Here is a 21,626-nt window from a genome sequence, read left to right as displayed (position 1 = left end):
CAGATGCATGTATATGAGAACACGCCTAACAATGGCGCCAGATGGATTTTATACATATAGGAAAGAAACGATTTTTATTAAAATATTATGCTGAGCTTGGGTCCCAAAGGAACCTGGACTAGGCCTATAGGGCGCAGCTTGAATATACAGTGAACGATCGATACTAAAACCAACTTAAGAATCACCACAACATCGGCAACTAATGCCATGAACAATCCGTATACTGTATCTATGAACTGCGAGTATTTTATGTTCGGTTTGCCTGTTGAAGAATGAAAGCTCTTGAGTTTCAGGGATAAAAAGTTAGGTTAGTTAGTCGATATGTGGCATCCCTCGCCACATATCGACTAACTAACCGACAATGGGGAAAAAAATCCATAAAAGTTCTCCCCATCCAACTTTTATAGTTCCGTGACAGTAAGCTTAGTGTTTGTAGTTTTTTTTTATATTATTATTATAAACTTTTTCTCCTCTATGGTATCCCTCCCGTGATGGTTCTAGTACCAAGTGCATGGGATGGTTGGTTGTGTCCGGATACTATTATTATTATTACTGTTGGTCGAGGAACTCTCCCTGAAGGGGATGGAGTTCCACCCCTGGCACCAAGCGTACAGCATGGTTGTTATGTCTGGTATCATTGTTGGCAGAGAAACTCTTTAACTGTCCTACATGTGTTCAGGATTGCGACATTTTGATGATCCTTGTAGGTGTTCTCTGGGAGACCCATTGCTGCTAGCCTCTTCTGTAGGGTCTTTGGCAGCATACTGGTGGTTGACACGATGATCGGGATGGTGGTTACTTGTTGCATATACCACATCTCTTTGTTCTCCTGTCTTAGGTGCGTGTACTTCCTGTTGTAGGTTTCCTTGAAGTTGCCAGTGTTAGACACGGTTATGTCGATCAAATAGTTAGACTTTTCCTTCTTATTGAGAAGGGTTATGTTTGGTCTGTTGTGCGAGATTGTCTTGTCCGTTATTATGGCGCGGTTCCATTACATTTTGTGGGTTGGAGTTCGTTCTTGCAATACGGTATACTTTCTTTGATCAATTGGTATTTCCTTGCTAGCTTCTGATGTATTATCCTGGCTACCTGGTCGTGTCTATGAGTGTACTCAGTCTGGGTGATCACCTTGCATCCCGCGGTGATGTGTTGGATCGTTTCTGAGGCCAGGTGGCATCGTCGACATGTGTCATCTGACAGTTTTGGCTCCTTGGAGAAGTATTTTCTATAGTTCCTGGTGTTGATCACCTGGTCTTGGATGGCGAGCATGAATCCTTTAGTCTTGAGAAAGAGCATCTCGCTCGTGAGCCATGTATTGGAAGCCATTTTATCTATATGGTCTTGATGGAGGTCATTTTAGTGTCTACCATGAAGTGTCTTCTTTGCCCAACTTTTTAGCTTTCTTTTTTTATTCCATCTGGGCGGGAGGAGACTCCTCGCTTAGGTTGAGTGGGGGTATGCTGCTTGTCTCTTTTCCTTATGGCCTGGTACAGTGATGCTGGTTTTTCAGGTTAGCTATCATTGTCTTCTGTTGCTCGATGAGGTTAGCTATCATTGTCTTCTGTTGCTCGATGAGGTCTATCAGACCACTTCTTCCTTCTTTCCGATTTACTGTCAGTCTCTTCATAGCTGACTTCGGGTGGTGGTAGCTCCTCTTGGTCTTCTTTCTTTCTCGTGGTATCCTCCAGCTCGGTGTTAGTTCAATATATGATCTCTTAGCACTGTAATTACATAGGTGAGAGTAGCGTGGTTGATGCTGTATAAGCTGCAAGCTTATACAGCATCAACCACAAAAAACAACCTTTCCATATCACCTATCCATTCCCTCTAATAGGCTATCTAGTTCCTTGAATTTATTCAAACTATCCATTTCTACACCTCATGGAAATTTGTTCCAACAACAAACTACTCGCTGGCTCAAGACAAATTTCCGCACATTTTTCAATTTGAATTTATACCCCCTTATGTATATGGTCCGAGCAAGAGGAAGGATGTCATTAGCATTCAGCTTACTGAATCCATTCAATATCTTGAACACATCAATCAACATTTCCTCGCAGGTGCCTAATCTCCAGGCGCTGCACTTTGCAGAATTGAACTCTGGTTCCTCTTGTTACTCTTCTCTGCACCTGTTCCAACAGATCCACATCCTTCTTAAAATGAGGCTTCAAGACTTGTATGCATTCGATGGCCTTGTACTTTTTTGTCTAAGGATAATTCCAATGGCAATTGAAGTACCTTCGTCAGTTAGAATATTTGTAGAACATGATACAAGCCACTCTTATATTTGGAGTTGAAATCAGACCAGTTTTCGGGGTTGAGGCCGCGGCATTCTAGATCCTGGGAAAGAGAACAAAAAAAGTTGTGGGGAGAAATGCTAAAACCGAAAATAAATTTTGACGAACTATATATAAGGAAATACTTTTTAAATATGCATATACCATTGGAAATAACAAAACTGAAGTAAATAAAGCACCAGGAAACCACACAAGTGAAAGATGCTATGAAATATATAAACGAGAATAAAATTCATATTTTTTACATGCAATTAACTGAATATACTGAACATAGTTGTCTATGGGCATGTTTTCCCCCCGTTCCTATTCGAACGCTTCATATGTATTCTAATGAAAATACTAAACGTTATATAGAGTGTGGAGTTTTTTTTTTTTTGTTTTCGTTTTTTTTTGGTTTTTTTGTCATTAAAAGCTATATAAATACTCGAACCTTAAACATCTCAAATATTTGGCAGTTTAACTCGCCCCAACTCCTTCCTGAAAATTTGAAGTTAATAAAGCAAATTGTTCTTTAATCAAATAGAAAACACAGTGTTTGTGATAAACATCATAAAGTTTTCGAATTTCCTGAATTTCTAGCAAATCAAATCCGATTTTATTTATTATTATTATCTCCCCCCCCCCCGCTGTTTATTCATTCACGAATTACTCAACGTGGATCATGTTACTTTGTTTATATTATACTCAAAAATAACGTATTGTTTATTATATAAACCTCAGTTAACGTTTGTTAAAAGTTCAGGGGAGTAGCAAAGGTGAGTTTTGGGGAATTAAATATGTAATAACCTTAAATTATTAACTTATTAATTCTGATTAGGAAAATATCACTTTCAGTCTAACAAGTCATGTAACATAACTACAGTATATAGTTTTAAATCTATTTTATTTCAAGCATTCCACTTAACTTATTTACATTTTTACGGTACGATAATAAAAGATTTTCTTTTTTATTTTGTTTTAATTGAAAGTTCTTACCTGAATTCTTATTATTCAAAATTCTGATAGGCAGAGATTTTCTGTACTTCGAAATATTTTACTTCTCTTGGAAGTCACACCAAAAGAAACATTGCCTGTATTTAGAATCCACCATTTTATTCCACACACGTGTATCGTAACATCCTTCATAAATTAAACATAGATGTTTTTTCTCTATTTTTCTTTTATAAACTTTGCTGTAATTTTCTATATTTTATCCAGTTTAATTTTTTTTTTTTTTACCTACAAGCTATTTCCTTCTATATGCTTTCCTTTTCTTTCTATATTCCGTTTGAATCTCTCAATGAATATCGACTATTCATAGTTATTAATTTGACAAAATTATGAAAACTTTTTTTTATTTACAAATATTTTATGTATTTTTTATAAATAGTAATTTCTTAAAAACTATCGCTGAACTTCAATGTTTAATCAAGTAATGAATAAATATAAAAAAATATATTAAGAATAATAAACTATATATACATAAAAATTCAAATAATAATAATGTATAATAATTATGTTGCTGTTGTTGTTATTATTGAAGGGTTTGGAACAATGGCTACATAGGCCATATTGTGCCTTTCAAATTAATATAATAGTTTCAAGTTTTTAGAGGCGAGAGAGCATCCATATCTTCTTTAAAAAGGAGAATAATTCATCTAGGTTTGCTTCATTTCCCAAGCTATGCTTCATTGTTGTAGGTGCCTGTAAATGTCTGTGAGATCAAAGGGAACGTTGAGTGGGAGAAGACAGAGAGTGGTAATCAACAGACACTGCTCTTCGTGAATTCATGTTATTAGTAGAGTCCCCGAGATTTCGGTATTGGGCCCATTGCTGTTTTCTATGTTTATCAATGATATTGATGAAGGTATATCAGGCTTAATGTCGACGTTTTCAGACTATACGAAGGTTGGCAGGGTTGTTAACGACAGTAATGATGGTACGCTACTGCAACAGGATATAGAAAAGTTGGTCAGATCAGCTGAAAGGTGGCAACTTAAGTTTAACATTGAAAAATACAAAATACTGCATATGGGTAGCAGTAACCCCAGGGTAACGTACCAACTGTGCAGTACTACGCTGAAGGTAGTGGAGAATGAAAAAGACCTGGGAGTAATTGTGCGATCAGATAAGAAATTTTCAGAGCAGTGCAGACAGGCTGCCAGAGCAGGTCATGCTGTCTTGTCAATGATATACAGGAATTTTACTAGCAGTGATAAAGAGGTGATTATTAGCATTAGTAGAGGCATTTGATGCAAGAAAGCAAGCTTATGCAGCATCAGCCAAAAAAAAAAAAAAAAAAACCCACTTCCACTTCACCCCTCTGTTCGTTCAAAATACCTGTCCAGTTGAGCCTTAAACTTATTTAGGCTATCAACCTCCACTACAAGGGATGGAAGTCTATTCCACCAACCAACCACCCGCTGGCTAAAGGCAAATTTCCGCACGTCTATCCTACATCTGTCTTTCCTCAATTTGAATTTATGCCCTCTCAGGTGATTATTCTGAGCTAGAGGAAGAATCCCATCAGCATTGAGCATGCTCAAACCATTCAAGGCTTTATACACCTCTATCAGATCGCCTCGCTGGTGCCTAGTCTCCAGACACTGTAATTTGCAAAACTTAAGCCTTTCTTCGTAAGAGCACCCCTTTGTTCCATTCACTAATCTTGTTGCCCTCCTCTGTACTCGTTCCAACAGCTCTACATCCTTCTTGAAATGAGGCCTCCAGACCCGTATACAGTACTCTAGGTGTGGTCTGACCATTGCCTTATACAAGGGAATCATCACCTCCTTATCCCTGCTGGAAAAATTCTGTATATCATTGACAATACTCCATGAGCTACTCTTGCAGCCCGTCTGCACTGCTCAGAGAACTTCATATCTGCCTGCACAATCACCCCCAAGTCCCTTTCATTCTCTACCACTGTCAGTGTAGTACCACAGAGTTGATACGTTGCTCTGGGGTTGCTGTTTCCCATGTGTAGTACTTTACATTTGTCAATGTTAAACTTCATTTGCCACCTCTCAGACCATCTGCTCAACCTTTCCAGATCCTGTTGCAGCAGCATAGTGTCAGTAGTGTCCTTGACAACCCTGCCAACCTTTGTATCGTCTGCAAACTTGGACATTAAGCTCGATATACCATCATCAATATCATTTATAAATACAGAAAACAATAATGGACCCAACACTGAGCCCTGAGGGACTCCACTAATAACATTAGTCCACGAAGAGCAGTGTCCATTGATTACCACTCTGTCTTCTCCCCCTCAACCACCCCTTTATCCATAGCAGCAATTTGCCTCCAATGTCACACTGCTCCAATTTGTGTAGCAGTCTTCCATGTGCAACAGTATCAAAAGCCTTTCTAAGATCCAAGTATATAATATCAAAGCTATTCCCTGCATCCAGTTCTTTTGTGACTGCATCATAATATCCAATCAAATTGGTCAGGCAAAACTTCCCCTTAACAAAACCATGCTGTGTCCGAGCTATAACTGAAGTCTTGTATAAATGATCCTGCAGTGCTTCTTTAACCAGTGCCTCCATTAATTTTCCTGGAACAGAAGTTAAGCTCACAGGTCTATAATTACTTGTGTCAGTCTTTGATCCTCCTTTGTGAATTGGGGTCACATTTGCACATTTCCAGTCTATGGGTACCTCCCCTGAGTCCAAGGAAGCTCTCATAATTATGGCTAAGGGTTTGCTTACTTCCTTTGCTGCCTCCTTTAATATAACTGGATAGATCCCATCCACCCCAGGTGCCTTTCTTGTGTTTATCTTCTTGTATTATCCCTTTCTTGTATTATCCCTTTATATAAGGCAATGGTCGGGCAGCACCTTCACTACTGCATACAGGTCTGGAGGCTTCATTTTAGGAAGGATATAGAGCTGCTGGAACGAGTACAGAGAAGGACAAGATTAGTGAGGAGAACAAAGGGTTGCTCCTACCAAGAAAGTTTTAAGTTCTGCAAATTGCAGTGTCTGGAGACTAGGCACCCGCAATGTGATCTGATTGAGGTGTATAAGGCCTGGAATGGTTTGAGCAAGCCCAATTCTGATGGGATTCTTCCTCTTGCTCAGATTACGCATCTGAGTTGGCATAAATTCAAATTGAGGAAAGAACAGATGTTGAAGAGATGTGCGGAAATTTATCTCCAATGCTCACATTAATATGCATAACAATACAGAAACCAGAGAATAGGCTTTCTTTGTGAATATGAAAGGAACTTTCCTAACGTCATTGTAAGTCGACTTTCGGACAGTTCTACAGATCCTGATAACTCCATGGGGTCTGAACTCATTTGTGTTGCAGTGGAACGAATTTAATGTTACTGATTCCTTTGCATATGGTGGGAGCAGCAAAATTTTCTTGTTTGCATTGGGCGCTTATAAGTCCTGACACGCCCATTTGTCCTCGCGGAACAGCACAGTGGTTGTAATCACTGTCCTTCCCGGGTAGAAGAGGCCAGGTTGGAATTCTCTCAATGGCGCGAGGAACTTTGATGCCCTCAGTCTGTCTGCGGGTTTTGATGTTAGTCTGTCTCAGGCAAGGGTAGCGAGATTTTATCTCCCGATAACTCGGGTTTTGCTTCAAGAAAAATGGACAAACCGACCAGAGAACACGTGTAATGTGTGGATATTATGCACATGGGTAGATGAGGCTGTTCTCGCTTAAACCCTAAATGACAATTTTTTTAATCGCTCCTGTTAATACTTAAGGACATTTCTACACATACGTACTTTTATTATTGCAATACAATATTTGATTGTTATATGTTGCATGAATTCGTTTTGATAACCAGTCTTGCGATCTTGCATCCAATTTTCAATTCAAATATTTATGGGAATAAATGCTTATTGAAAATTGACCTTCTGCTCTGGAGTGAACTCAGTAAAGACAAGGTGAAAAATTATTGAAATGCAAAATAGGGTGTAACTGAGAAACAAAGTAAATTTGAGAATATGTTTATTATAAATATATGCCCAAATCGTTCACCATCTTTCATGTCAATTAATGCTAAAAGTACGACCCACATATTATGAAACACTACCCTGTATATATATATATTTTTTATTTTTTTTATTTATTTATTTTTTTTGTAGTTGTTGTTTGTTTCTTTTACACCGAACAACTGAGGCTATGAGACGTCAATGTATTGTGTTGGTGAATTTTTGTACCCACAGTCAACTTGCCTGTTTTACTGAATAAAAAATCTAAACGGTAGAGGGAATCCCCTGAGCCAAAATAACTCAGCTAGAGTAAACAAACAACATCACTGACAACATTTACAAACATAAAACATTTAGGAGTGGTACAATGGACCCAGTTATGGAGTTGCCTACTTTGAGATCCTACCATTACTAACCGTTATCTCCAACAAAAAGCCAATTCCATGACCTGAAAAATGAAATTAAATTTGGTTTAATAAAAATGTTTTAATTCAAAAACTTAGGCCTTATGCACAATATGGCCTAAAACCCTACAACAACAGTCTACAATCTGAAGTAAATGGATATGATATTTCCATTACCTTATTTTCATAGACTTTTATCACTTCAGTTTGTAGAAAGGTTCCTTTTCATTAGCATTAGTAGAGGCATATGAAAGCAAGAAAGCAAGCTTATGCAGCATCAGCCAAAACAATATCTGCCTTTGTTGTTCTGAGCAATACCTCAAATTCATCAAATTTATTTTCCAAGCTCCTAGCATTAGTGTTCATGCAAGTATACATGCACCTGTTTCTATTCTTAGCTACCCTAACACAACCCATGTGTTTACTTGTACCGCAATAACTCCCAGCAATCTCTGAAATACCCTGCATCTTGTTTTCCAGGCTGCTACTCATTCCAATAGAAGCAGTGCAAGAATCACTTTCACCTCTGCCAGTGGCTACTGTTAATCTATTAGTCCTTGTATCTCCTCAATCTAGCAGTTTTCCGACCCACCTAACATTGCCTCAATAACATCAGCAAATATTACTTGTTACGTAATTCCGCCGGTCTCCTACTCTTAATATCATTAGTGCCAACGTGTACAACAATATCACCTTTTGTGCCCTTAAAATAATATAATATCCGCTCTACAACGTCATCAACCTTTGCCCCTGGCAGACATACCCTGGTCCTGTTCCATCTATCCTTTTTACATACCATGGTCCCCGTTTCCCTGACAATAGAGTCACCAACAACTACTAGTTCCTGTGGGACCAGCGCATTCTGCCTTGGGGGTTGCGGCTGTGTTGTGTGATGATCAAGTGCAAGCTCTGGCGTTGATGTGGGCAGCTGAGAGCTTGATGGGCCCCTCAATTTAGATCCTTCGAGGGCATCCACCCTGTCCTTCAAGCTCTCATATAGGCCCATAACAACGCTGAGTTGTTGCATGATTTCCTTACACTCCTTACATCGCGCGCACACAAAGACATCCCCCATGGCAATATCATGTCCCGTTCCCGATTGTTCCACAAACATCAAGCAAGCAGTGCATTTTAAAAGGCTGTGATTCAGAGGCAACTGCCACCCCTCAGTTCTCCCCTGAGTCACAGCACTCCCATTAGCTTGAACCTTTTGCTTTGCTGCTCTGGTCTGAGTCATGATTTCGATTTAATTTCAATTTCAGTACAAAATTATAACCCTAATCTTATATCCCAACACAGTTATAACACTATATATCTATATATATTTTTCAGTATCGAGTATTATCTACGAGTTCCGTTTATAAAACTTCCGTATCAAGTAATGTATTAGGCGCCTCCGTAGGCAGGTGGGCAGGAGCAGTAATGCATAGCACATGCTTCTTGATTAGACCGGGGTTCGAGCCTGTGACCACCAAATACGGAGGATGCGGAAGGTCAGGGAATGACCACCGCATATCCTCAGCCCGAATAAAGGGTGAGGGTTGGCTTCAGGAAGGGCATCCGGCCGTAAAAATTGCATGCCAAAACAATAAAAACGCTGACCCCATATAATAATGGGAAAAGGCGAGGACAAAAAAAAAAAAAAAAAAATCAAGTTATGCATTAATTAATTATGTTACGTTTGTAAAATCTAAGTCGTTATATGTATTTAGTTAAAAAGTACAATTTAATTGACAATGAAGTTTAACAAGATTAATAGATTTTACTGATTAATTGACAATATTATATAATATAATATACTATACTATACTAAGCTACGCTAAGCTCCTAACCAATTTCTTTCGGATCAAAGGTGACGTTTTTGCTTTTCTGCACTCGCTCCTCTGGATTAGAACAGTGTACCTCACTCATCGCAACCTCTCCTATACCCGATCCATTAATGCAGGTGTGCCGCAAGGTGGCGTTTTATCGACGTTACTTTTTACCGCCCTCCTTATTCCGTTTGTGTGTAACAGAGATGATGTTATTACCTACGCCGACGATATAAATTTCCTAACGGAAATATCACCATCAGCCGACAGAGGAGTGATCACGTCGGAAATCTGTAATAAGGTCACAGCTCTCTCTCTAGCCATTTCAACCATTTCGGTCTTAAACTGAACCCCCAAAAATCCGTTATTATGGTTTTCTCTCTGAAGAAGTGTCCCACATTCATACAACCCTCACTGGAGGGTTCAATTATTCCAAGTGTAACTAAACACAAAGATCTCGGTGTAACTTTCGACCCAAACCTTAGATTCAACTGTCACATCGAATGTGTTCTACGCAAGATCAGCCGAATGCGCTGGATTGCCCATCAACATCTTCTTCATAACACAGATGCAAAAACTACAATCAGATATCTGAAAACCGTTGTGTATCCTAGCAAAAATCGACTCTCCCCCTACAACAGAGGACCACCAGCATGGCCGAACAACTTCAAATCCCGCGGCTGCCTACAGGCTGAAGATCAGTGACAGATTCCTACCTGGCCAACTACTTCCTACAATACAAGCTCTGCTAATGATCGGAACTGACCTCCAGAAATTCGCTTCGGATCGCAATTACAGGAGCTCGTTGGACGAACTTGTTCCCCTTTTGTTTGGCCCCTGATGTCGAAATCTAAGTTAAACTTTAAACTAAGTATCGTAACTAGGAATATAAAGCTACTCTAGAAAATAAGTTAATATGCCAATTTAATCTAACAAAACAGAAAAAAATATCTCTATTTCCAGGAGCAGTAAAAACTTCGCCTGAACAAGGCTACTCTCGTTCCCAAATAGCATACTCCGGTACAGCCAACAGATCAGTGGAGTTTACAATAAATCAGTCAACACAAATTTTAATCGTGTTTAATAGTCATAGGCTTGAATCCCGGTCCACTCAAAGAACGTGTACTACTGCATTCGCGCTCCTGACCACTCGGCTACGTCAAGCCTTTTTTAAAAGAAGGGGTTGTTTTAACAAAGTCTTTACAAATTCTCCAAAATTTCGAAAAAAACATTTTTATCAATCGTCTCTCCTCTCACCCAAATAAAATTCATGTTTGTGTCTATTATCTAGTTACTCTAGTACGCTTCAGAAAGATAACGAGTAGTTGATTGATTTATAACAGACTTACCTTACGCTGGAACTCAAGTGACAATTAACAATCAGTTTTGTCCCCTTGTCTCTATGGTAAATTAAACCACAGCGTGGAAGATTAAACAGTCCTTATCATTTGGAGATAAGGCTGCAACATCGCGTCCCCTCCTGATACACAGAGCATCGCAAAGTATCACTGGCTGATAACATAATATAATTTTGGATTAAAAAATAGGAATAAGAAATAAAAATGAAAAGCGAAAATAAAAAAGAAACAAAAATTAAAATGCTTTAAATTTATTAAAAACAACTTTAATTGCTAGTTTCAGGTAGTATGCGAAAAATGATGACTTCATAGAATACTTTTCATGAAATTTTAATATAAAATGCCAGTAAAAATAATTAGAAGACTTCGCGGCACTAAAATTACGATATTATTAGTTTTTATTTCTTATTTTTATTTGCTGGCCCCCTTCGAGAGCGGAATCTTGCTGGCCTCTTGAAGCAGGATGTGAATGCCATCAGTCACATGAACCTATGAGTGCACGATCTTTTGTGCTGTCTATTTGGTAGGACGTTGCGTTCATAGTGGACATAGTGTGTCACTATAATACGGCAAGAGTGATTGCCCACAAAACCGTGTAAAGCAAAAAATTCTGCTAAGGACAGATAGGTGTGTGAGGTTCCATGAGTAATGCGCTGTTTGCGTTTCTCATCCGGCCACTTAGTTACTGGAAGGCTCTCTCCCTCATGGATTGAGCCTTCCAGCTTCTGTCTACAAACAGAACGAGGAGCCAGGCCAGAACAGCAGAGGTTCATACATCTTTCCTCCAGCAAAGCTAGGAGGGAGAGGTCTCAGGAAATTGAGTAAGAGTAAGTTGGAGGATATAAAGAGAGGACCTTAGAGGATGAATTCCTTTAAGTGAGAAGAACAGGTCACTACTAATGACGGGGGAGGGGTCGTTATTGATGAAGGGTTTTAGGAACATCAGCGATTAAGGCTATATTTCTCCGTGCTTGTGTTCTGAGGTCGATTTTCTGTTTGTTGGACGAAAAGCCCGAGTTTCTGAGAGAAAAAATCTTGCTCCCTCTCCTGAGACCGACTAACTCGGGCATTTTATGAAAAAGGCCCATAAAAATTCCTTACGTTATCGAACTCAGGTTTTTTTCACCCGGTGTGGGGAGGACAACGATCCCACTAACTTTGCTACCCACGAGGGCGATCTATTGGGAATCCTGTAGGAGGGAGGGGTTGGGGGAGAACATAGAAGTAAAGTGGAAAGATTGCATAGTTTTTATAAACAGTTTTTGTATATAGTTTCTTTTGTACTATATACATATACTATATACCAGGGGTGGCCAACGAGTCGATCGCGAACTTAATTTCGGTCGACCACGACGAATTTTAAATGTACAGTCATCTGTCGATTTCTGCACCTTGTGCAATGAAATTTTTGAGATGGTAGATCGCGGCACATTTTGAAGGAAAAAAGTAGATTGCATCACAAATTAAGTTGGCCACTCCTGCTATATACAAAATGTATATTGTATATTTTCTGTATATAGTTTTAAGAAACATGTATAGTAGTATATCGTTTTATTGTAAAGTGGCACCGGACCCCGGCGTGGTATACGCTGTGGCGTAATACAAACTCCGTAAAGGCCAGAGATAATGTGAGTTTTAGTGTAGTCTGCGTAGAATAATGTTGGGGTGGGATCCTCCATTGCCGGTCCATCACCACGAGGAGGTAGGCCCAGTGGCGGATTCCCGCAAAGGCGCACGAGGCGCGCGTCTGGGGTCTCTTAAATCGAGGGGGCCTCAAATTTCAGGTCTCAAAAAAAAATTGTTTCATTTTAAATTTTTACACTCATCTTTATTACCGTTACTGAATAAAACTATAATTTAAGAGGAGAAGTTAGTAAACTCTTATGCGAATATCCCTACATATTATATGAAATATCTATGCGAACTAAGTGGATCTGAAGTAGAATACATATTAACATTAATGCTTGAATTAAACACTTTCAGTTTTTTTCCTAATGGAGGTAATTCCACGAGTGAAGAACCCTGTGACGATATTGCTCAAGAAACGATATTAGATTTGTTCGCAGAGGCAGTTTAAAACTATTCGCAACTAATTGGGAACCAATAAGCAAACTCAGTAGTCTTTTAAAGCCTCTGAAATCACTACTGCGCTGGCTCACATGTAACGGAGCATCGTCTTTTTTAATAGCTTTCGGAACTAACATATCACTCACGAATCTGTTACAAATTACTAGAGTTTGGTGTGGTTGGTGTTTTAGTGTAGGAGTATTTTTGTTTTGTTATCAAGTAAGTATCTGTAATATCTTATGTATTGTTTATGTATTTATCAAAACTCAATTGTTTGACGAGGCGTGACATTTATAGCAAGTGATAATTGGGAATTAATTTTTTAATTCCCAATTAATAAAATATGTACGAAAGAATTGCGCAACCAAAATGATTAAAACCGCAACACCAAATCTAGAGCGCGTGCTATAGTAAAAACGTGCGCGTAGAATGCACACTGTAGTGGTACCAAAAATATTTAGAGGGAGTGGACCTCAAAATCGAATTGCGCCTGGGGCCTCTCAAGTGCTAAATCCGCCACTGGGTAGGCCAGGTTTAGGTAAAGTCTCTGGCTAGAGCGAACCCTGGTCGTCGCCTGAGCTTGCCAGTGAGGGTCTATAAAAAAATACATCATAGTTGTGACTCGCCTCCTCGTGGTAAAGTGTAAAGTGTGTTTAGGGTCAAACGGCACCAGGGGTTTCCCCCATCTCCGCGTTGCTTTCATTGTGAGTGAACCAGTTCGCTGGGAAATGCCAGAGATTTAAAAGTGTATGGATATTGTATATGTGTAATGTCACCTCGTGGTATGAACGGGTAGTGGAAATGTTGTTGGGTTTTACGTACAGCAGCGACTTAGGCCATGTTGCGCCACATATATTTATATATTGCGCCATATATATCTAACTCAGCCAAATTGTGAAAATAAAAAATATAAATAAAAAATTTTTGACGAGATTAGAACCCCAGTCTTTTCTTCCCTGTTTCGGAAGGACGATGCTTATAAGCATTATGCTACGCGAGGGGCCAGGGGGAGGGCGCCGGGAAGGAGCCTTCTTAGCGACAGATGCTCCCTGAAACAGAATGAATACTGTATCGTGATTCTGTAATATAATGTGTTAGAGCTGAACTAACGTTCAGGAGCCGCGGTACGTACGATACAATAAACGTGCGCATGTTCATGTCCACTTGCCCTTGGAAGAGGAGTAAGTGCAATACTAAAAGACATCTACAATATGAGATATAATTAAAACGATGCCAATTCATTTTTATTTTATTTTATTTTTATTTTATTAATAGCAAGATACACAACAGGTAACCATTAACAGTGTATCTGAGATCAGATCAATAAACATAATAACAATAATATGAAATCCAACAGGACGATAAACATTGATATAGATTCAAACAATAAAAGCATATGTACAAAAGAGGATTGTATTAAGTTAAGTTACCGGTAAAACAAGTAATAATTAATCCGTTAGAGAATAGAAAAATAATATAACAAATAATAAGCTACAATAATTAGATGTGAGCTAGTCACTTTGCAGTTTAAGAGAAGAGGCAAACTTGTGGATGGAGTTCATCAGTGATTAGGAGTTGTCAAAGAAGTCAATGAGAGAGTCATTTGCTGATTTGCTGATTCTGTTCAGTGGACTGAACTTCATAAAGTCCGTGTTGGCAGAGTCAAGGCGATACGGTGTAAGGTTCCTGACTTGTCTACAGGGAGCATTGAAGTTTATTTTACTCAGGATATCAGATGCTTCATAAATTCCAGTGATTACTTTGGCTAGGAGGGCGATGTCAGCAGTAACTCTTCTAGTGCACAGAGGCCTCAGATGAAAATAATCACACAGCGATTCATAATACACTGAGTGATGGAATAGAGGATTGCGGTACGTAAGGTAACGGACAAAATTTTTTTGGACTGCTTCAATTTTGTTAGTTAAAGTCTTTGTGTGAGGATTCCAGATGGGTGAACTGAATTCAAAGATTGGCAGAACAATAGTTTTATAAAGGATAACCGCATATCTGTAGTTTTTGAACTTGTATGTGTTCCGTTTGATGAATCCCAGTGTTTTGAATGCTTTGCTGGTGATTTTAAGGACATGGGCATCGAATTTAGCACTGCTGGAAAAGAGAATCCCCCAAGTCGTTAACTTGGTCACACCTTTCGATGATCACAGAGTTAACAGTGTACTCCGTATTCATTAATTGTGGAGATCTGCAAGATGAGAAAGAGATTACTTTGCACTTCGAGGGGTTAGCAGACAAGCCATTCAGAGATAGCCACAGAGAGAATTTATTGAGAGCACATTGAAGCTGTTGAGCATCGGTAATCTCCTTCACTGCTGAGTAGATCTTAAGATCATCTGCATAGAGAGCAACTTGAACATTGGAGGTGTAGATGAAAGAAGGAAGATCATTTACGAAAACAATGAAGAGAAGAGGACCTAAGGAAGAGCCTTGTGGTACTCCGTTTAGTGGTATAAAACAGTCTGAGTTCACTTGATCGATGATAACTCTCAAGGAACGATGCGTAATATAGCTGCGTAGCCATGAGAGCAAAGGGTCACGGATACCATATAGCTTAAGTTTTTCCAGAAGTTGTTCTTGCGGGACTTTATCAAATGCCTTAGATATGTCTGTGTAGACTGCATCAACTTGTAGGTGGTTATCAAGAGCTTCCGAGGTGTATTGCCAGAAAGGAAGTAAATTTGTGATTACTGACTTGCCACTGCAGAAACCATCTACTTTGGTAATTTACTGTGTATAAAAATGATGCGATTGCACTAACCCGTATATGAGTAATGCAAGGCGAGAAATTTTCATTGAGGGTTGACAAAATTAAAGTAGGAAAATTAGTAATTATTTACAGTCAAAGTTATAACTTCTGCCTTCACCACGAGTTTTCCAAACCGTCCACGTGATCATCAGTAACAATATATGTTAACTTTTCCGACCTCCATCTCTTCTGGTTTCCCCACGGTGGTGTACCTGGCTGTATGATAATTTCATCATTGCAATTACTCATATTTTTGCATTTTTAAATGGCTCTACTTGAATTTCAACCGTACAAGTGTCAGCGTTTCGCTGGCAGCATACTGGTCATAATCGGCATCATCCTCACACTGTTATAAAATCCCCGCGTTTAAACCCATCAGCGACGCGAACGTAATTTTTTTCTTTTTTTTTTTTTTTTTATCTTTCACTCTGCACATGAGTTAGTCGTTCTCAGCAAGGACAGCAAGGTGTTCCGCATTTTTCTCGAAACTTGTATTTTTCGGGCAGCAGAACAGCCAAACCGACCAGAGGATAGATACAATTTATAAATATTATGCGGTGGATAACGGTTTTCTCGGGTATACGTAATACATTTTTTAGTACAGTCACGCGTTATAAAAATCCCTGTAAGGGTCCAGTTGGTGAGTCGATTACAGATACTCGTTAAATTGTATCTTTAATTGATAAAAATTTACTTAAAAAAATACAAATCGCGTATATACAGTACTCAAATGCAAACCCAACAGCTGTTCGTGTAGTTTCGCAATGTAATTTCTAGCCGGTAGGTGGCATTGTTAATGTTGGCGATTATTAGCAGACGTAAGAATATGTAATTCACCTGCTGGGGATGTTGTGTGTACCGTTATGGTTGAGAAGGGATTGATAGAATAATACGGGTCGTTTAAAATGAGTTTACCTGTTGTATTTAATGGCTTAAAGTTTATATGTTGTATTTACAGATGAAAAAAAAAGAAGAAAACATGAATTCACGTTCAAACTTTATTCCTTTTCCTCTTGCCTTCCGACGATGGTTTTTAGCAAAGGACTCGAAAACTTCCGGTACATATCACCTCATCAAAGAAACGGTAAAAATTATTTCGTTATGTGACGTTCTCAGACAAATTATGTCACTAAAAAAAAGAAAAAAAAATTCATATTTCACCTATCCAATCCATCCACTCCAATAGTTGGTCTAGTTCCTTGAATTTATTCAAATCCATCCACGGTAAATCTCCACATCTTGGGTACTAGTCCATATTTTGACAAACGGACAGGAACAACGTAGTGATTGGCAGACGCCACTCACTACCTACCCCGTTACTGCCCTCCTAGGTTGATATGCCTAGGATTTTTATCGCGAGCTCGTTTTCCGATTTTAAAACAGTGGGATGGGGGATAAACACCCTACCTAAACTAAGCACTCCGTCTGTTTGATGACACAAAACAATCAGAAAAAAAACGCCATCACAATAATCACCCAATCACAGAACTTGACCGTACAATCATTGCATTCTACGCCCACTACGCGGAGATAAGTGGTACCCAAATAATGGATTTAACCCCATCCACTTTCACAACAGGTGGAAGCATGTTTTGAAATTGGTTTCCTCTAACTTTTGATTTAAATTTAGTATGACTCTTATAATTGCTTAAAAAACTACAGTCGATTTCTGCCTGTATTATGTTGTATGATAGCAACATTTGAATTCTCGAGCCATTGTTGTAGTATTGATATAGCATATGTTGGAGGTTTCTATGTAGTTTGTAGCAGCGTAATCAGTATCAGAAGAGGATTATAAACTGCAATTTATAGCACCACATACGTGTTTTAATAACTTTACTTTATCACGTAGCCTGTAATGTATGATATTAATATTCGTAGAGCTGCTCATGCAAAATACACATTCAGTTTGTCAGCTACCCAAGCTGATCAACAGTCAAACCATCGATATCAAGTGGACCAATCTGATTCATCCCTTTCATTTTAGAGTTTACATAAGTAAAGAAGCCTTTCTTGTGTTTGTTTTGCATCCTTTGCCAAAGATTTCATGTAATTTCCTTTTGCCTGCCTAACCTCTTTTGTGACTTGATTACATACTAGTTCATATACACCATAGACTTTTGTGTTGCATTTTTCTTCTCTGCCATGAGTCTCATTAGTTCTTCTGACATCCATTTAAGCCTAAACCTTTAAAAATATTTCTTATGTCTGCTAATAATCGCCAATGCTAACCAATCCTCGTATTTACTTGTTCCATGATGACTCCCAGCAGTTCTAGAAATCCCCCAAACCTTGTTTCCCAAGCTGATGCTCATTCCAATAGAAGCAGTGCAAGAATCACTTTCACCTCTGCCTGTGGCCATTGTTGTTCTATTAGATTTAGTATCCCCCCAAAGCTAGCAGTTTTCTGACACTACCTCAATAGCATCAGCAAATATTCTTGCACCCTTTCTATTTAAGTGTATCCCGTCTCGATAGAAGCAGTCTCTCCTGTTAACAAGCACTTAGAAAAATTCTACCCCATGAGCCTTGCACAGTCTTTCCATGGCTGAATTGATTGACAAGGCTCTCATCCTCCCACCCAGTGGTTCTCAACCTTTTTTCACTCGTGTTCCACTTCTGAGTTTCATTCACCTCTTTGGCCCCACCCCTCATATTGTTTAATTGTAATAAATGTAATGTTTATAATAAATATGTACTTTATTAACTGCACTTTTTATTTATAACATGTATTATTTGTTTATAATATAAGGAATATTAATAATAAAAATGGGGTTTATTAACTACAATCTTTATTTATAATAGAATTTTTACCCATATAATATTTTGTTTATTTACAATATATAATTATGTTTCTAACAAAAAATATTACAATAATATTACTGTCGCTTAGTTTAGTGAGATCCTTGCGGCTGATGAGAACAAGCAAGTTTTTGTATATTTGGTTGCAGCATTGTTAGAGATAATCGAAGATCACCTCTCTTCACAATATCAAGATGGTTTCGAGCTTTTGATAGCAGATGAAGAACTCGACTAAATCCAGATTCAACAAGATATGAAGTGGTAAATCCGATAAAAAAAACAATTTTTCCCTCTCCTAAAGCTGTGGAAAGTTATTTGCAATTTAACTGCTTATCCAGAAATGTTATTTGTTGTTTTTGAATCTAGCTTGGGCTGTTATATCACTTTGCAGTTCAATGAGACTTTCTTGTAATACGATGTCAACATCAACCGCATTTACCTGAAATGGATCCACAACCCAGTCCAGGATAGTCATCTCTAGCAGGTCGATGAACCGAAATTGCATATCATTATACAAATTCTTCAAATGCTCAATATATACAAAAAAAATCATGATCTTGCAATTCTATGTCAAGAGTGGCCAATGAACGAAATTGCATTAACTCACAACATCCAATATTATTCCAGAATAGTTTGAGTTTTTCACAAAAAGCAGTAATGGCCTCTTTGCAAGACATAAGATTGCAGTTTTTTCCTTGCAACTGTTTGTTCAACCAACTCAACTTTTCGAATATATCTGATAGATAAAATATGTCACACTTAGCAGCAATGATCTGCTCTCCAAGCTGCTTATCACTTAGAAATGATACAATACTGCCCCAAAGTCCAACAAAATGATGACGACAATTACCTTTTGATAGCTATCGGACTTCTGTATGGATTAATAGGCGTTCAAATTCTTCCTCATTTTCTTTGCAAAGTTGTCGAAACAGACAATTTTGAAGTGTATTTGATTTGATGTGGTTTGCAGCTTTTATTACAATAACAAGGGCATTGTGAAAATGGCTTCCTAATTTTTTTGCAACCAAATGTTGACAGTGGACCACTCAGTGTATGCAAAAAAACTTCAGGCACAGCATTTTTTAAATGAGCAATGACTCCTCTGTATCTACCTACCATCGAAGCAGCACCATCAGTTGTACAAGCTATTATATTTTGTCGTGGAATATTGTTTTCCTTGAAATAATTCTTAATTTCTTCAAATATTGTCTCACCTTTGATGTCTGTCTTGAGCTTTTGGGCAAAAAGCATTTCCTCATTAAGCTGATCATCATTCAAAAACCTAACATATGTCATCAGAGGGGCTTCATTATTTAAGACCCAGATTTAAGGTTGTGGTTTAAGTACGATAGGTTCTATCCCTTCTAATTAAGGTACACAAAAGCAAGGATATTGAGTTATCGTGTTATTATATGTACTGATCATTTCATATTTTTATTTATTTTTTATATTAATAATAATTTTATTTTAGAAGTGAACTTTTTGTGGCCCTCTTAACAGTTTCCATGGCCCCCCAATTTTATGATTTTTTTCCTATGGCCCCTCAAAAATATGGCATGGCCTCCTGGGGGGGCCATGTGGCCCCCGTTGAGAACCACTGCTCCCACCTATTGTGTGTGGACAAATTGCAGACACTTTCAAATTTAACCCTAAATCGCGACCCACTTCCACAACAACAGGTAAAAGTTTTTTTCCAACAATCACCTACCCACTGTTCAAAGGCAAATTTCTCCACACCTATTCTGCAACAATCCTCAGTTTGAATTTATGCCCAATCATATGTGTAGTCTGAGCAAGAAGAAGAATGCCATTGACGTTGAGCTTACTCAATCCATTCAAAGCCTTAAACACCTCAATTAGATCTCTTTGCAGGCATGTGGTCTCCAGATGCTGCAGTTTGCACAGTGGAAACCTTTCCTGGCAGGGCTGTACTTATGAGCAGGCATATGAGGTGAGCCTCGGGGCTCACCATAGAGGGGGGGGGTCTCGCATAGCCTCTCTAATCTCATATTTTTAAAGTGATTATTTCTTTTTTTTAATGCCCTGATCTAAACTAGGGCATTAAGCTGATCATCATTCAGAAACCTAAGCCTATGCAGATGATCTCACTTTGATCCTCGCCGCCAACTCCAGGGCTCGGGTTGAGAACCTCGCTAACAGAGCAATGGAAGTCTGTTCCACCAACCAACTACCCGCTGGCTAAAGGCAAACTTCCACACATCTATCCTACATCTGTCTTATTATACTCATCAGATTCATTAGGCCTATAACACACTCCTACTCTCAATTTTGATCTCCCAATGCTTATGTCACACCAAACTGACTCAACACTGCACTGTCCAGCGATGTCGACTGGCTTCACTTCCTTGGATTTTATGTATTTCTTAACTAATAGCATAACCCCTCCTCCCTTCTTATGCTGTCTATCCTTCCTGTACACGTTGTACTCCCCAAATTCCAGTTCTGCATTCCTTATATCTGTGTGACATCATGTCTCTGATATCCCAACAATATCTGCCTTTGATGTTTTGAGCAATACCTGAAATTCATCAAATTTATTTACCAAACTCCTATCATTGATGTACATGCAAGTATACATGCACCTGTTTCTATTCTTAGCTACCCTAACACAACCCATGTGTTTACTTGTACCGCAATGACTCCCAGTAGTCTCTGAAATACCCTGCATCTTGTTTTCCAGGCTGCTGTTCATTCCAATAGAAGCAGTGCAAGAATTACTTTCACCTCTGCCAATTTAGCATTAGCATTAGTAGAGGCATTTGATGCAAGAAAGCAAGCTTATGCAGCATCAGCCAAAAAAAAAAAAAAAAAAAAAACCCACTTCCACTTCACCCCTCTGTTCGTTCAAAATACCTGTCCAGCTGAGCCTTAAACTTATTTAGGCTATCAACCTCCACCACAAGGGATGGCAGTCTGTTCCACCAACCAACCACCCGCTGGCTAAAGGCAAATTTCCGCACGTCTATCCTACATCTGTCTTTCCTCAATTTGAATTTATGCCCTCTCAGGTGATTTTTCTGAGCTAGAGGAAGAATCCCATCAGCATTGAGCATGCTTAAACCATTCAAGGCTTTATACACCTCTATCAGATCACCTCTCTGGTGCCTAGTCTCCAGACACTGTAATTTGCAAAACTTAAGCCTTTCTTCGTAAGAGCACCCCTTTGTTCCA

At 38.7% G+C, this 21,626-nt stretch overlaps 1 protein-coding gene across 2 annotated transcripts in view; it reads left to right on the top strand.

The window, feature by feature from the left end:
• LOC150085083 (5'-3' exonuclease PLD3-like) overlaps positions 1–21,626 on the top strand; it is a 137,834-nt gene that overhangs the window by 59,195 nt on the left and 57,013 nt on the right. The window contains exon 1 of one of the 2 annotated variants that reach the window (XM_090375755.1): positions 16,492–16,716. The exons of the other annotated variant lie outside the window; for it this stretch is intronic. Coding sequence (XP_090231881.1) covers positions 16,576–16,716 — 141 coding nt within the window. The 5' untranslated portion in view covers positions 16,492–16,575. Of the gene's footprint in view, positions 1–16,491; positions 16,717–21,626 lie in introns of those variants that run through there. 2 annotated transcript variants of the gene reach the window in all.

The sequence above is a fragment of the Mastigoproctus giganteus genome, chromosome 6, assembly GCF_048544385.1.
Source record: "Mastigoproctus giganteus isolate SK-2022 chromosome 6, ASM4854438v1, whole genome shotgun sequence".
NCBI classification, from domain to species: Eukaryota; Metazoa; Arthropoda; class Arachnida; order Uropygi; family Thelyphonidae; genus Mastigoproctus; species Mastigoproctus giganteus.
This window is presented reverse-complemented; position numbering and strand designations above follow the sequence as displayed.